The sequence below is a fragment of the Carica papaya genome, chromosome 3 (genome assembly GCF_054855325.1).
Source record: "Carica papaya isolate Zhongbai chromosome 3, ASM5485532v1, whole genome shotgun sequence".
Lineage (NCBI taxonomy): Eukaryota > Viridiplantae > Streptophyta > Magnoliopsida > Brassicales > Caricaceae > Carica > Carica papaya.
This window is the reverse complement of record NC_142311.1, coordinates 24147710-24164365: the sequence shown is the minus strand read 5'-3', so window position 1 is coordinate 24164365 and position 16656 is coordinate 24147710. Positions and strand designations below refer to the sequence as shown.

The window sequence follows — 16656 nt, the reverse complement described above, 5'->3', positions numbered from 1 at the left end:
TCACACATGCATGTGGCGTGTTAGAAGTTTCTATATGTTATGTTAACTTGTTGCGTATGACACATCTCATGGCTTTTATTGTATTATTCATGATGCATGCGTGTGACACATTCCCCTCGAGACCACTTTTTGTGTGCACACAAAGATGTGATACATGCCATATAATATGTCATGTTAATTACGTGGAGTGTGAAATAAAATCTCAATTTGATTTTTGTAGATTTCTTACAATTTTGAATTTTATTTGAAAATATTTTTTATATGAAAATATTAAGAAATTAGTCAAAAATATTTTTTCTTTTAAAGAATATTAAATTTAATAAATCTAAGATTCTATATATTTGACAAAGACCTTTGAACCCCTAATGACCAAAATTTATCAATCGAGAATGCCAAATCTAATATTAGATTTTCTTTTTACAGAACACTTGTTAAAAGACACCAAACTGTTGATATTTGATTTATGAAAGATTTCAAATAATTTGTGCTTATCAAGATTAATTTCTCTCAAATCAATTCAAAACCTTTAACTTCAAATATCCAAAATTTTAGTTTTCAATAATATAAACTCAATTTAAAATTTTTAAACTAAGATATGACATATTCATTTTTCAGTAATTAAATTTTTTTTTTAGGATTATCTAGCTGCATATTTATTAAACTCATTTAATATTAGAGCCAACTTGAAATTACTTATTTTTTAAAAAAAAAATTTCATTTTTTTTGAGTACGGGTTTTTTGGTCCAAGCATATCTTGTCTTTACCACGAATTATTTTCCTTGGTTAACAATAATTGTAGTTTTGCCGATATCCGCAGGTTCGTTAATTTTTTTTCTACCTCATAGAGGAAATAAGGTGATTCGGTGGTATACAATATGTATATGCATCTTAGAACTTCTTCTAACGACCTATGCGTTTTGTTATCACTTTCAATTGGATGATCCCTTAGTTCAGTTGACGGAAGATTATAAATGGATCAATTTTTTTGATTTTTACTAGAGATTGGGAATAGATGGACTTTCTATAGGACCCATTTTACTGACAGGATTTATCACTACTTTAGCTACCTTAGCGGCTTGGCCTGTTATTCGAGATTCCCGATTATTCCATTTTCTGATGTTAGCAATGTACAGCGGTCAAATAAGATCATTTTCGTCTCGAGATCTTTTACTTTTTTTCCTCATGTGGGAGTTAGAATTAATTCCCGTTTATCTACTTCTTTCCGTGTGGGGTGGAAAGAAACGTCTGTATTCAGCTACAAAGTTTATTTTGTACACTGTAGGAGGTTCCATTTTTCTATTAATAGGAGTTTTGAGTATTGGTTTATATGGTTCCACTGAACCAACATTAAATTTTGAAACATTAACTAATCAATCGTATTCGATCGCACTAGAAATAATATTCTATATTGGATTTCTTATTGCTTTTGGTGTCAAATCACCGATTATACCCTTACATACATGGTTACCAGACACCCATGGAGAGGCACATTACAGTACTTGTATGCTTCTCGCCGGAATCTTATTAAAAATGGGAGCATATGGATTGGTTCGAATCAATATGGAATTATTACCACATGCTCATTCTCTATTTTCTCCCTGGTTGGTGGTTGTAGGTACAATGCAAATAATTTATGCAGCTTCAACATCTTCTGGTCAACGTAATTTAAAAAAAAAAATAGCCTTTTCTTCTGTATCTCATATGGGCACAGGTTCCTTCGGCGGCAGGAAAGGCAGTTTACTTCGCCGGATTGGAGCAAAGATACAATACACATGGAGGTGGGCACTTTTTTATAGTATATCTATGTCAAGGCCGACCAACTTCTAAAAAAAAACTGAATATTAAGTTGACTCCATTGATGCATTAATGACCCAATAAAAGGTAAAAGCACTATCTCGCCCATTTATGAATACAAAACCACTTTGAATAAATACAGATTGAGATTGAGAATCAGTTTACCTTTGGACGAATCCAGTTTCCTGAAGCCACAGGCAGAACACTTGGTAGAGAGACCCAATCTTGAGTGAAAAAGATACCACGGCTTCTATCTTTTTCAACAAACTCATCACGTAATAAATCAACAAAGCCCAAAGTTATGTCTCTTTCTCCTTCAAGTTTACCTATTACGGTCCCAGCGTGAATATGATCCCCACCAGACAAACGTAAGGCTTGTATTTACTTCAATTTAGAAAAGAAAGGGTATAACGGGGATCCCCAGGCCGGTTGTTTCCAAGAGGTAGATACCACCTCCAAAAAAGAGTCGTATTCAAGCCAAAATCCCCCTTTTTTAAACGGCCGGAAGGCGGCGCTTTTAAGGCCAATTTTGATCAAGAGTGAGCAATGATCTGATAAGTCAACACTGCTTATCCATCGGGTGTGACTGAACTGGGTGACTGAACTACCTTCCCAGAACCCAGAGCATAGCCTTAGACTGATTCTTCTACCCTTCGTGCCTTCCCTTGGCTACAAAACTAGGCTGTGATCCGCATCGAGAAAGAGAAGGATAACTATTATAGTCTTTTTATTCCATCTCACTTAACTGACTACGATATGACTTTGCTTCGCACCTTACTCTATCACTTAGCCTTAGTGGGCCTAGCTGACCGGCACGGAAAGGAATGGAATTGATTTAAGCTTCACTCCGCTATCAGACTAGTTGCAAAGCATTGGGATAACTAAATATGAATATGCCTCAACTAGTTGCCCAGGATGAGGCCATTGCAGCAACTAGCACGGCCAAGTCACCAACCTATGGTTCAGTGGAAGCCGGCAGGGAGGAAGGATGATAATCCAACCAAAGGAATTAGCCATATTGGAACGAAGGTCAAGTAACAAAAATGTTGTATTTTCTAGTACATCATTATGGATTGGATTAGTCTTTTTGGTGGGTATCCTTAATTCTCTTATCTCTTGAATCCATTTGTTCCAGATCCAAAAATAAATGACCCCTCCCGCGAATTTTTTCGTGTTGTGAGACACATTCAAATTCAATATAAGTTAAAAAAAAAATGCAAATAAAGAAGAAAACAAAAAACAAATTCACGGGAAGGGTCAAACTTCTTGAACTTGAATGAAATATGAATGAAATAATAAATAATTATATTTAAATTTAAATAGATATATATATTTTTATAATTATTTCATTATTTATATTTTCATTATATAAATAATAATTCTATAATATATTATATATTATAATATAGAATTATATTCTAATTATAAAAATATAAAAAAATAGAAAAATGAAAAAAATAAAAAATCTATTATATATATATAAAATAGATTTTTTTAAGAAAAAATATTATAATTATAATAAAAAACATATATGTAATATAAAGAATATAATCAAATTATTAATATTTTTATTACAATAATATTGGTATATTATATTATATATTATAATATAGAATTATATTCTAATACACGACTCTTGTTTCTAAATCTTCAAGGTTTTCATATTCCTTGATCTTTTGTTTCAAGTCATGTATTTTCATTCTTGTCTTTTTGCTCCACGTTATGAATTCTTTATTTTTTATAACCAAAACTTGAATTTTGCTTCAAAACATATTTGCTTGTTAAAGCAATAAAATATTTTTGCCATTCATTATAATCAAAAGAAATATGTTCATAAGCACTTTGAAGTATAGATAGTTGCTAAGGAGCATTGGGTTTCTGTACAAGATCAAGAGTGATCCTTTGCCAAGGATCTTGTGTTTTAAGAAATGGTATATTAGTCATTTAATTACTATCACAAAAATGTGGAATTTTCAACTATTTTATTTTGTGTTTGCAACAAATAAATTACTTTCTAACTGAGTTAGTAATAGCAATTATTGAAGAATCCTAAGGATGTCATTCTTATTTTTTTGTATAGGAAGACTTAATTTTGTTTACTGAAATAGTTAAAATATAGGTAAATTATTTGCTAGTAAACATATTTATTCTTGGTGAACTAATTGATAAAAAAATAACTTTTTTATATGTTATATTGATCTAATAGTTGGTTGAACAATATTACAAATAAAAAATAAAAGATGTCAATGGGAGGCAAAGTTACTCTTATAATGTGCAATGTGGTTTAAAGCTTTGTTCTAAAATTTTATGCATTTTTCTTTTAGAAACAAAGAGTAAGAAATAACGAGTACTTCCATATAATCTCCTTATTTTAGTTATATTTCTAAACGAATATTATCTAACTTTTTATTTTAAAGATTTTTTTAATCTTTCAACAATCTACGTTCTTAATTCTTAACAGTAATATGAAATAGTTTAAAATTTATGTAAGATATACATTAAGCAACATGTTGTAAAATTTTTAACATTTTTTCTGTGTTCATATTACTACATAAAGTGATATTGTGGAAACAATTCAATAAATATTTTAAGGTACATACAATTATATACTTTTTTTACTCATATAAATTAACTAGCTTTTCACACATGTTTATGCATGTGTTTTTTCCATTAAATTTAATGTAATTATGTTAGATAAACTTGTCCTATTTGGTTCTTAAATTTCAATAGATACTTTACACCTGATCATTTTAGATAATGTTTGCATCTTCTGTATTACCGTGGTTGCTAATAAAAAATTAAACTATGCTTTTTCTTTGGGAAAGAAGTACATGATTTGTGGGCCTTCTACTATATTATATAAAGAATCTCTAATAAATCATAAAAATTATACTTATTGAATTTACTATGGTGAAATTACCTTCTCATAATAACAATCTTTAGTGATAGGATGACATTGTAACTAAAGATAAACCTATACCAACAAAAATCTTGATATAAGTGTGTTTCTATTGATATTAATCACATTAGTCATTTCATCACTAAAAGTCATCATGTATAAATGATCTTTGTTTGTACAGGCTCTTTTAATAATGGTGGATATTTTGTTACCGAAAAACATATGATGCATAATCCATTTTTATTTGTGTAGCTACCAACCAAAGCATGCGGGTTGATATAAATCCATTAAACTCAATTTACATAGTTCAACTCAAAGCTCAAACAAAACCTAAAATTATTTAGCCCAAGTTCATTTTTATGTAACCAAAAGCCCATTCCTTCATTGTCCTAAAGCCTAAGCTTTCATCTCTTCCTTTGTCAACTTCCTATTACTTCCTTGTTTCATTCTCCTTCATTTATTCTAACATTGATAATCTAGCATCCTTCATTTTCCTTTAATAACAACATCAATCTTGCTTCATCTCTCTTTTAACTCTCCTTCCAGAAAAAATCATTCTCCTTTACCTCTTTAATCATATATAGCAACTCATGTTTCTTCCATTAATTCTAGTGTTGATTAAGTTGAGCTAAGTGCAAGGTTTCTTCCTTCAACATCAGAAGATAAGAGGAATAACTTAGGGCTTCCTCCAATTTGTAGATTCATCGTGCATTAGGGCATGTAAGATTGAATAAGTTAAGAGGTATGTCTCTTTGCTGTAATCTAATTTATTCAAATGAAAATATTATGAAACTTGAATTTCTTTTTTCTGTAATCTAAAATAATTTCATATGATTTAGTGTAAGTTTTATAAATTTTTATGTTTCAAACATAATTTATGTGGTGGCTCGCAAAAACTCTCCACATTTAGGTGGTACACTCAAATTGGTTTTAGAAAATGCTAAGGCTAGAGTTAACAGAAGGGAGTTTACCAAAGCTTAGGGAACACATTTAAGTTCCTTTATGGTTTTAAAAATTATTCAGTTTTAGGTTGGCTAGATCTTGGCCAAAGATTAGGGAATATATCTGGCTGCCATATGAAAATGTGTTACAACATGATCATGATTTTGTTGGCTACTTGTTTTGTAATTGTTATGTTTTTGAAAGAGACCTTAATATTTATCCTTAGGATTAGAAATTCTCTAATAAGTCAGATACTTTAAAATTAAGAAGTCACCTTAAGGGATAAATATGATGTTGGCCCTTTATACTTCTTTCTATAATCCTTATTAGAGAATTTCTAATCCTAAGGATAAATATTAAGGTCTCCTTCAAAAACCTTACTCACAGTTTGTGACTAAATCTTCTAAATAAAATAGGGATAAAGAAGAAGAGAGAGGGAGAGAGAGAGAGTTAAGAGAGAAATTTGAATTAGAATTATAATTTCAAATTGATCATGTTTTCCTTTCTGCCAATGAGTTGTTTGTATAGGCAAAAGGGCCACACCTTTCAATTGGGTGTGTCTATTATGTTTACAATCAAATGAAACCAAAATTCATGCTCTAACTAAAGTAAAAAATTTCCCTCCCTTAAGACCATTTACCCTTTTACCTTTTTATTTTTAATATACCTTAGTGGCTTCCTTCAAATATATTCCTTCCAAATGGCAACCTTGTCCTCAAGGTTGAGATTTGGAAATATAATCATAGTATTCCCAAGTGTAGTCATCCTTTGAAGTACCATATAAGAAATGAAGACTTGTTCCACTTTGTAATCACCATAAAAAATGAGCCTATATTGCGAAACTCTCTTGGGTTGGACATTTGATACACCCTCTGATGTGAATATGACAACATCAAAGGGGATTCCTGCAAGGAAACTCAATCTCATGAGCCAAATACTGAGAAGGAAACTAAAGAAATTCAAGATGGACTCGGAGAGGTAGGAAATTAGATCCAAGTGCCTCCCTGACCAGTCACGAGGAGTCGATCAAGAAATTCTAACTTGTATTCAATCTGTTGGCCTAAGAATGGGTGAAGGAGGGCCCTACATGGGAGGCCCAAGAACGAGACCAAGATAGGCAATTAGGCCATGGAGAATGGAAGGGATCACATGCCACGCACATGAACATTCTCGGCCACATGAGTGGGCAACCATTTGTACAAGAAGGAGATCTCACACCCACAAGGCCCTTGCCTATGTGAAGAACGCCTGTGAGGCGTGAGAGAAAACTTTTCCCCACGTGTACAGAGCAGTGAGTTGCACACGCGTAAGAAAGACACGCTCATGCGAGGCAAATTATGCATACGCAGGGAGAGATGACATGCACACAAAGCACACAAAAAATTGCACACAAAAAATTGCACACACGTAGGATCAGACATGCACGCTCGCAACAAAGCACACATGCGAAGGCTTCCTTTCATGGGATGTATTCGGCGTGCGGTTGAAATTGTCACTGCCAAAAAGGACTTTCCTCTCCTTTTCTCCACGTGTTTTAATCCAAATTCACATGAGATAATATCTGTCTTAATAATTTTATAATATTTTATTGTAATTTTTATCTCTTAAAAATTTTAATTAGTATTTTAGATTAAGAGATTGGGATAAGGTTATCATTTTATTATTTTTAAGTCTTTATATTCATTTAAAATAATTCAGGTGAAAGCCTACATAAAGGCCTCACCCATAGTTATAAATCATAACTTCATAAATCAATAAATCAAAGTTTTTACTCTTCTTTCAAAATTAGCTTTACTAATTTCCTTTGAGTGCTCTTCAAACGTCTTTAAGTTGGGGAGCTTTAAACCACTTTGTTGAGTAAGGGAATTGATTTCAACTTATCAGATAAGTTGTGGCATTTTTTTATTACCTAGATAACCTTTCAATATGTTGGTTGTGATTCTAGTTAGAGGGTTGAATTTAAATAGTTAAGTTCTTGAATTGCTAAATATAGTGGGTTCATGATCGAGGTGTTTTCAATTCGTGGAGTCAACCATCTCCACCCCGTGTCATCTTCCCAATTATTTGTTTGTATATCTTTCACCCTAATTTTGTTACTAGTAATGTAACTTTTAATTGAGACACATGGAAGACTGGGTGGATACACGAGGATAGGGATAATTTGAGCAGATATGCCACTAGTCTTATTTTCTATAGAAGTTTAAAAGGACCATAGAATCTTGAAGAAAACTTAGAAATATAACCTTGTATGATTGATCCTTGCTTGAGTAATTGAAGCTTGAGTAGCACAAGATCATGTTCTTCAGAACTCTTTTAATTATAATGAGCATCAATATATAGTTTGTTACAAAGTTGAGCTTTCAATAAATGTTATTTAATTACTTAATTACCTTTATCTCTCTTCATTATGAACACTTTAACTGCTTGAAGTATGGGTTGATGATATCTAAGAAATAGGGAGGAGTATTACCATAAAGTATAAAGTTTTATACTTCTATTCAACAGTTGCTAATGTTTTTGTCCATGTTTTTTATTATTGATGGGCCATGCACTTGAAACACATTTCTAGACATTAGTTGAGCCTCTCCATTTGGCCATCTATTTGTAGAGGGTAACTAGAACTAAGATGCAAGTTTGTGCCCATGACCTTTAACAATTCTCTCTAAAAAAGGCTAGTGATACTCATCCTTATCAGAAACCAGAACTTGCGGAATTCTATCTAGCTGGTGAATGGTGTTTATGTATGACCAAGTAACCCCTTAAGTTTTAAAAGGCTGTGTACTGATATGAAATGACCATATTTAGTGAAATAATCGAGTACCACCAATATTGTATTCTTTTTTTCAAACTTGGAAGTTACTCAATGAAATCCAATACACAAAAGTCCACACTTGAGATAGGACTAGTAATGGTTAAAAAAGCCCTATAATGGTATTTTCTACCTTAAATTGAAAATAAATGTCAAAGCATTGTATCAAGTTTGTGCTTCATATTTGGCCAATAAAATTTTTGTTTGAAACACTCATAGATAGCTTAAATTCCTTGGTGCTTACTTATAACTGAATTGTGGCACTGATACAATAATCTCACCATCAACACAACATTGTCTCTAATTCATAAGGTCCATTTGTAATGGAGGATCTCATAAAAGTTCCTCAAGTAGTGTTTGAATAAAAGAGTCATTTTTGTAGTTGGTTAACATTGTAGAAATTCATGCTAGAGTGTTGCGATTATGATATAATATAGTTATACTTTGGTCCGCGCTTGTTCTTTCTGGAGTTAGTGAGATCTTGCTTATACTTACTTACATAGTTCAGTCCAAATAATTTTATTATTCTTCTCTATTGAACCATGGAGAACACCATGTATATCCTCCAAATAATGCCACTAATAATTGATGCATATAAGACATCCAAGAGTTCTTTCTCACACATAAAATTTAATTGATTTTGAGCACCATGGTGGACACCAACTAATGTAGAAGATACCTGAGATTTTTTTGGTTTTTAAATGACATGGATATCCTCTAGATAATGCCACCACTAATTGATGCATATAAGACTTCTAAGACTTTTTTCTCTTACATAGATTTTAATTGATTTTGAGAACTCAACCCTTACTAGTGAAGGTTATGGCTATTTCTTATGCATTAAAATAGTTCAAATATCTTTATCACTAGCATCAGTCTCTATAGTAAAAAGATCTCTAAATTTTGGCTGATGCAACATAGTGCTAGAGGTAATGATAGATTTAAACTATTTGAAAGCTTTCTTGGAATATGAATTTCACTAAAATACTCTTTTTATAGTAAATAAGTGAATGACTTAAGGATGACTTGAAGATGACACCATAATGTTATAGGAATTTTCTATAAGATCTATCAATCCAAAAAGTCTTTTGAGTGTCTTAAAGATTTTTAGTGAAGGCCAATTTATTATAGCTTTAATCTTTCGTAGATTCGTTTTAACTCCCGATTAAAAAATGATGTGTCCTAAATATTCTACTTTTAGTTAGAGGAAACAATATTTAAATTATTTGACATATAACTTATAGAATTTTAATAGTTTCAAGACTTCTTCCAATTACCTGTAATATTCTTGTTTATTCAAATTATAAACTAGGATATCATCAAAAAAGATTAAGATAAAATTTTGGACGAATGCCTTAGAGATATAGTTTATGAGAGTCTAAAAAGCCGCCAGTGTATTAGTGAGAAAAAAAGTTGTCAATCAAAATTCATAATGGCCCTAATGCATTCTAAAGATTGTCTTGTAAATATTATCCTCCCTCACCTATATTTAGTGATAACTTGCTCTAAGATCCAACTTTGAGAAGACTACAACTTTATAGAGTTCATCCAATAAATCATCAATGATTAGTATAGGGAACTTGTCCTTCACATTAAGGGAATTGAGCTCCCTATAATCAATACAAAATCGTTAGAATCCATCTTTATTTTTTATTAAAAGAACTGGAGATGAGAAGGGACTATATGTAAAACCTCGAGATCTCTACACTTAAACATGATGTTAAAACCTCCATTTGGGCCTTAAGGCCATTTATGTTTAATATTTCGCGTATATTTTATAATTGCCTGCTTTTAAGAACTAACCTGTATTTTAGAGAATTTTTAAATATACGTGTATGTAGTATTTGGACATTTTCAAGGAAAAGAGAGAAAAACAACGAAAATAAGAAAATGAAAGATGGGAGAAAAATGCCATGGGCAAGGAAAAATTCCTACTAGCCCGTGCGCTTATAGACAAGTATGCAGACGCACAACTGCATGCACATTGTGCACGTACTGCGCGCCCATGCCCTGTTCATCGGCAAGGCATGACACACCCCTACTGTACGGGTCCCACTGTGGCAGCATCTCCCTTGCTGCCATGTGGATGACCATGAATCGTACCACATGGCACACATCTAACGGTTCCCAAATTCTATAAATTGGGCACCCCTTCCCCTTATTTTCCATTCATTTTCATGAAGTTATAGAAAGATAAAGCAAGGAAGGAAATTTGTAAGGGTCACTAATGGAATTCTAGATGGAAAAAACTCATCCTATCCACCTCTAAGAATCTGGTTTCTTGCCAAGTGTTGGTAAAGGATCCTGTATTTTTATTTATAGCTCTAAGTGCCATGTTTAAATAAAATAACTAGATTACGATGGTGCATATTATTATTTGTTGTCTAGCCTGATTTTAAAAGTATGTGTACCATTGTGTTGCATTATGTTGATTTGTTTTATATTCATTAAATCTAGACACAATGGCCTTGTGTCAAAACAAGAAAAGGGAAAATATATAAAAATTCATTAGGCTGTTATCTTCGATGGGCTTTTATTTTTGCTTATAGTTCTCCCTTTGCTGCGTTTTTCTCTGAATATGAATCTGTTGGTGACAAGCGTTCCCTCTGACGAGAGTAGATACGTGTAGCCGTAGGTAGGGGCCATAGTGGTGACGTACGACTGTAGTCATAGATCCCACCCTTATTTGGTTTGGGGCACCAAAATGTGCTAATATGATATGATATAGCATCATTCACAGTAATAGTTAGAAATCCCTTTTGTCCTCAGTAGATATATGTCAGAATGGTTTCGCATGAAAAAACATTAAAAGACGTAAAAATGGGAATATTTCTTATGTTATGTTCTCTGCCTATTACTTTTATGTTTGGTAATAGCTTCTGATTTTGCCTATCACTATGAATTACTATTATGTAGATATATTAAAATGGTTTTTCTTAAAAGAACAACTATTTTCTAAATATTTAACTCTATCTTTCCGCCATGGATCTCCGAGTTATGTATTTATTGGGTAAGTATATTTACTTGAAGCTAATAACCTTTAAAACCTTAGCAGTATATTCTTAATACTATTTTCCTTACTGAGTTTCGTAGAACTCACCCTTTCCATGCTGGGACCTCCTAGATGATGATAGCGATGAGCCACCTGTAGTGTTGCCTCTCAAAGCCTACTTTAACTCTTTTTTGGATCCCTAATGTACTTACGAGTGCTTATTTTATCCGCATTCTGATAAATAGTATTTTTGTAATTAAGTAACCTTTGTGTATATATTTATTTGATGACCTTCGTTGGTCCTAGATATATAAACACTCATCTTATATTTTTGTTGTAAGGGATTTTTAGCTTTCACTATATACACTTTTTATTGCACTTGTATATGTTTTTGTTATCAACCATCCTTATATCCTGTTATGTATTTGGGATGTTACAACTTTGTATCAGAACATGACCCTCGAAAAATCCTTTATATTAAAGCTTATAGTTAGACATAGGAGTCTTAGAGGATTCCTATAGTTAGAAATAACATTCTTACTAACCACTTGTTGTTTCTTGTGTGTCGGATGAATGATTCGTGGAAGGCCATCCATATACTGCACTGAGGCCCATAATGCTCCTACTAGGGTTGATTTTATGGAAGTCTTTCGAGCTATTTAAAGCCTGACTGTCGTAGTAGGTCACAATTAGGCCCAACATGACAAGATCCCTCTTGCCCATAATTCTCGTCTCGTAGATAAGACTGTTTCTCACTACATTTCCAAGTTTCGGAGGCTAAACCCTCCTAATTTCGATGGTGGACTCGATCCTTTAGCTGTAGAATCTTGGATTTTGTAGATTGAGAAGTTATTCTCTATCTTGGACCTTTTTAAGGAACAGAATGTCCTCTCGCTGCCTTAATGTTCAATAGTGAAGTCGAGCATTGGTGGCGACTAAAGAAGGACGTCTTGCCCACACCTACTACTTGGACCCACTTTATGGCTGCATTTCTGTAGAAATTTTTCTCAGTATACATTCAGGAAAAGAAGGAAGAGGAGTTCCAGGATCTGTATTAGGAAAACCTAACTGTCAACCAGTACGCTGCAAGTTTGTTCAGATATCTCGATTCACTCCCATGATGTGATGGTGGCATGAAGAGTTAGATGGCCAAAAAATTCATGAGAGATATATACAGAGGCACTTGAGCATGCCCATATGGTCAAAGGACTTGTTGTGGCCTAGAAACAGTGCCTCTCCCATTTTCGTACATAGTAGCAACAATAGCAGTAGAAGAGGAGGCCTACTAGCCCTAACTTTGACCACGTCGAGAAGAAACCTCGCACGGTACCTATCTCTGCCCCTCGCCCACCTCTTGGTAATCTCGTCCAATATACTCAGTCTTGTCATCACTGTGGAAAGAATCATGATGATTGCCCCTGCCATCGTCTTAACAACTTCTGCTTCAAGTGCAGGAGCACTCAACATTTTGCACTAGATTATCCCTAGTAACCTCGGGACATGGTTTGACCTCTTACCTAGGGGCAATTTTACCACCTTGATGAGCCTGATGCAGTAGCCACACTAGTTATTATTCAAAGTACACTTTCTATTTATAATTTTACTGCCTATGCCTTCGTAGATACAGGTTCTACCCATTCATTTGTAAAATGTAAGTTTGTCAGAAATCTAAAAATAAAACCAAAACCTTTAGGATAAACTTTGACGAAAGAAACTACTGGTAGGAGACTTTTAGAAGCTCACATAGTCTTTAAAGACAATAAAGTAAGTGTTGCAGATAAGAATGTAGCTGCAGACCTCATGCTCTTAGAATTTTAAGGGTTTGACATAATCCTATGAATTGTTTTGTTAAAAAATTATCGAGCTATCATAGACTGTGATAACAAGGTTGTAACCCTACCCTCGCCAGAATGAAAATAACCGTAGGATTACAAAGAGGTGTGTTTGTAAATGTATGATTATGAAGGTTTTGGATGACTTGTGAATGTATGAATAGATCTATTTTAAAATTTTAACTTGGTGGTGCCTAGGAATATGGACTCTAAGCCATCACTATAGATAATTCCAGTGGTTTACAATTTCTTGGATGTCTTTCTGGCAGATTTGCCTAGTCTACCTCTTTGATGTGAGATTGAGTTCTCCATTAACCTTGTCCCTAGAACCCAGCCTATTTTGAAGCCCACCTACTAGATGAGCCAAACAAAACTTGTGGAACTTGCACATCAGATAACCGCACTACGACAGAAGAAGTTTATTCAACCCAGTTACTCTTCGTGGGGTGCTCCACTCTTGTTCATAAAGAAGAAGGATGGAATGCTTCGATTCTGTATTGACAACCCTAACTCATCACTGCTCCATTATTAATCCTCCCCAATAATACTAGACACTTCTAGGTTTAGTGTGACGCATCTCGTGTTGGTTTGAGTTGCCTCCTTATGCAACATGGCCATGTGGTTACATATGGATCCAGATAACTAAAGCCCCATGAAGGTAACTACCTCTTGCACGACCTCGAGCTTGCGGCCATTATCTTCACTTTAAAAATATGGCGTCACTACTTCTATGGTAAGACTTTTAAGATCTATACGGATCATAAAAGTCTGAAGTACCTATTCTCTCAGAAGGCATCGAACATGAAATAGAGACGCTGGATGGATCTTCTTAAGGATTACGACTGTAAGATCATTTACCACTCAGCAAGGGAAATGTTGCTTTGGATGCTCTTAATCGCAAAGATTTGGCCATGTTAGCCTAGTTAATGGTTTTTAGTTAGAGAATGCTCAAAATGATTCAAGGCCTCAAGATCAGTCATCATGGAAACGACGCATATCTTACCCATATATGTATCCAACTAAATATCCTTATGCGAATTTGGAAAGCTCAAGTAATAAACCAGGAACTTTTGAAGCACATAGATAAATTTGCTTCTGAGGACGACACTGACTTTAAAATATCTTATGAGGGATTGTATTGGTTATGTTATTGTGTATGGGTGCCTAGCGACCCCAAACTCAGAATGGATATCCTAAAGGAAGCCCATTCATCTAGATTGTCCATCCACACTGGTAGTTCCAACATGTATCATGATCTGTGACACCATTTCTGGTGGCTTAGAATGAAGAAAGAAATCGTTGAGTACATCTTTTGATGTCTCACATACTAGAGGATCAAGGCATGTATCAGAGACCTAGTGGCCTTTTGTAGGGTCTCCCCATCTATTAGTGGGAATGGAAGCACGTGATCATGGATTTCATCATTAATTTACCAAGAACCAGCTCTAATCGCAATGTCATATAGGTCATAATGGACAGACTGACCAAGTTTGCCCACTTTCTTACAACTAAGACTACTAACTCGATTAGTAAGCTGGCTCAGTTATATGTCGAGGAGATTGTCTGACTCCATTGTTTTCCTGTTTTTATGGTGTCAGACATGGACCCTCATTTCATCTCTTATTTTTGGGATAGCTTCAAAGAAGCCTTTGGCTTCAGCTTCTACTTCAATACTTCTTATCACCCCTAAATTGATGGACAATCTGAATGCACTAGCCAAACACTTGAGGACATGTTGCGCGCTTGTGTACTAGACTTTGGTAGTAGTAGGGATTTGTACCTTCCCCTTTGGGAGTTTGTTTATAACAATAGTTGCCACTTCAGTATTGGCATGACTCCATTTGAAGCCCTTTATGGTAGGCCTTGCAGATCCTCAACCTGTTAGAATGAGCTTGGGAATAGGCATCTCCTTGTAATAAAATATGTCCAAAAAACTGTCGATAAGGTTGCTATCATCTAGAAAAATCTCATCACTACACAAAGCCACCAAAAAAGCTATACAGACATCTAGAGAAGGCCACTTGAGTTTGCTATTGGCAATCACATCTTTCTGAAAGGTCTTTCCATCTAAGAGAAAGATGCAGTTCTGGAAAAGAGGAAAGTTTAACCCTTGTTATGTGGGACCTTTCGAGATTGTAGAACGTGTAGGTCCCGTAGCATACTGTCTCGTCCTACCCCTAGAGTTTCACGACCTTCATGATGTTTTTCATGTCTCCATGCTTAAAAGGTATCATCCTGACCCTTCCCACATTATTTCATATCAACAAATTCTAATTAACTCGGGCATGACCTACGCAGAGTACTCGACAGAAATAACCAATCGAATAGAGAAGATTCTACATAACAAAGAGATCCCGATGGTCAAAGTGCTATGGCAACATCACAAGTTTGACGAAGTGACATGGGAACTTGAGGAAGAGATGTGAAAGAAGTTTCCTAAGTTGTTATGAAAAACCACAAATTTGGAGAACCAAATTTACTTCAGGTGAGGAGGATGTAACAACTCGATACCTCTATGCTTAAACATGGCGTTGAAAACTCCATCTGGGCTATAAAACCACTTATATTTAACATTTTGTGTATATTTTATAATTATTTGCTTTTAAAAACTAATCAGTATTTTATAAAATTTTTAAACATACATGTATTTAGTTTTTGGACATTTTTATGGAAATGAGAGAAAAAAAGTGAAAATTGGAAAACTGAAGATGGGGGAAAAATCCCCCTGGCGAGGAAAAATCCTTGAACATGTGGGAAAAATCCCTTGGCCATGAGCCTGCGAGCCTGTGTGTGCACGCAAGCATTGTGGGCGCGCACTGTGCGTGCACGGCATTGTGGGCATGCACTGTGCGTGCATGGCATCAATGCGTGCCCACGTGTGTGCAGCTTCCTGCGCAGCACTGAGCGCACGCGTGCACTGCATGCCCATGCCCTGAGCGTCAGCAACGCATGACACACCCTGTCGCATTGGTCCCATTATGATAGCCTTTTCTTACTACCACGTGGAAGGCCATGATGCGTGCTGTATGACACACATCCAGCAGTCCCCATATTCATAAATTAGGCACCCCTTTCCTTCATTTTTCCACTCACTTTTATTTTTTTTCCTACAATCTATTTTAGAGAGAGAAAGTGAGGTTTTACAGAGAGAAAGTGAAGTTTTAAAAAGAAAAGGCAAGGAATGAAATTTGTAAGGGTCACCAAAGGATTTCTAGACATAAAACACTCATCATATCCACCTCTAAGAATCCAATTTCTCATCAAGTATCGGTAAGGGATTTTGTATTTCTGTTTATAACTCCAAGTGCTTTTTTTAGATAAAATAACTAAATTATGATGATGTATGTTATTGTTTGTTCTCTGCTCTGATTTTAAAAGTACGTGTACC

General features: G+C 34.4%; 2 protein-coding genes across 2 annotated transcripts; both read left to right on the top strand.

Annotated features, from left to right (window-relative positions):
* Positions 1-711: 711 nt before the first annotated feature.
* On the top strand, positions 712-3035 carry LOC148267356 (NADH-plastoquinone oxidoreductase subunit; the record flags this gene model as incomplete). Its single annotated transcript, XM_088216078.1, is given in 1 exon segment — positions 712-3035. A coding segment is annotated over 1 exon segment (1116 nt), but the record flags the coding sequence as incomplete, so codon positions are not given.
* Positions 3036-14739: 11704 nt separating this feature from the next.
* On the top strand, positions 14740-15694 carry LOC148267355 (uncharacterized). Its single transcript, XM_088216077.1, has 2 exons — positions 14740-14829; positions 15326-15694. The coding sequence occupies exons 1-2, from the start codon at positions 14740-14742 to the stop codon at positions 15692-15694; spliced, it is 459 nt and encodes a 152-aa protein (XP_088072203.1).
* Positions 15695-16656: the final 962 nt, after the last annotated feature.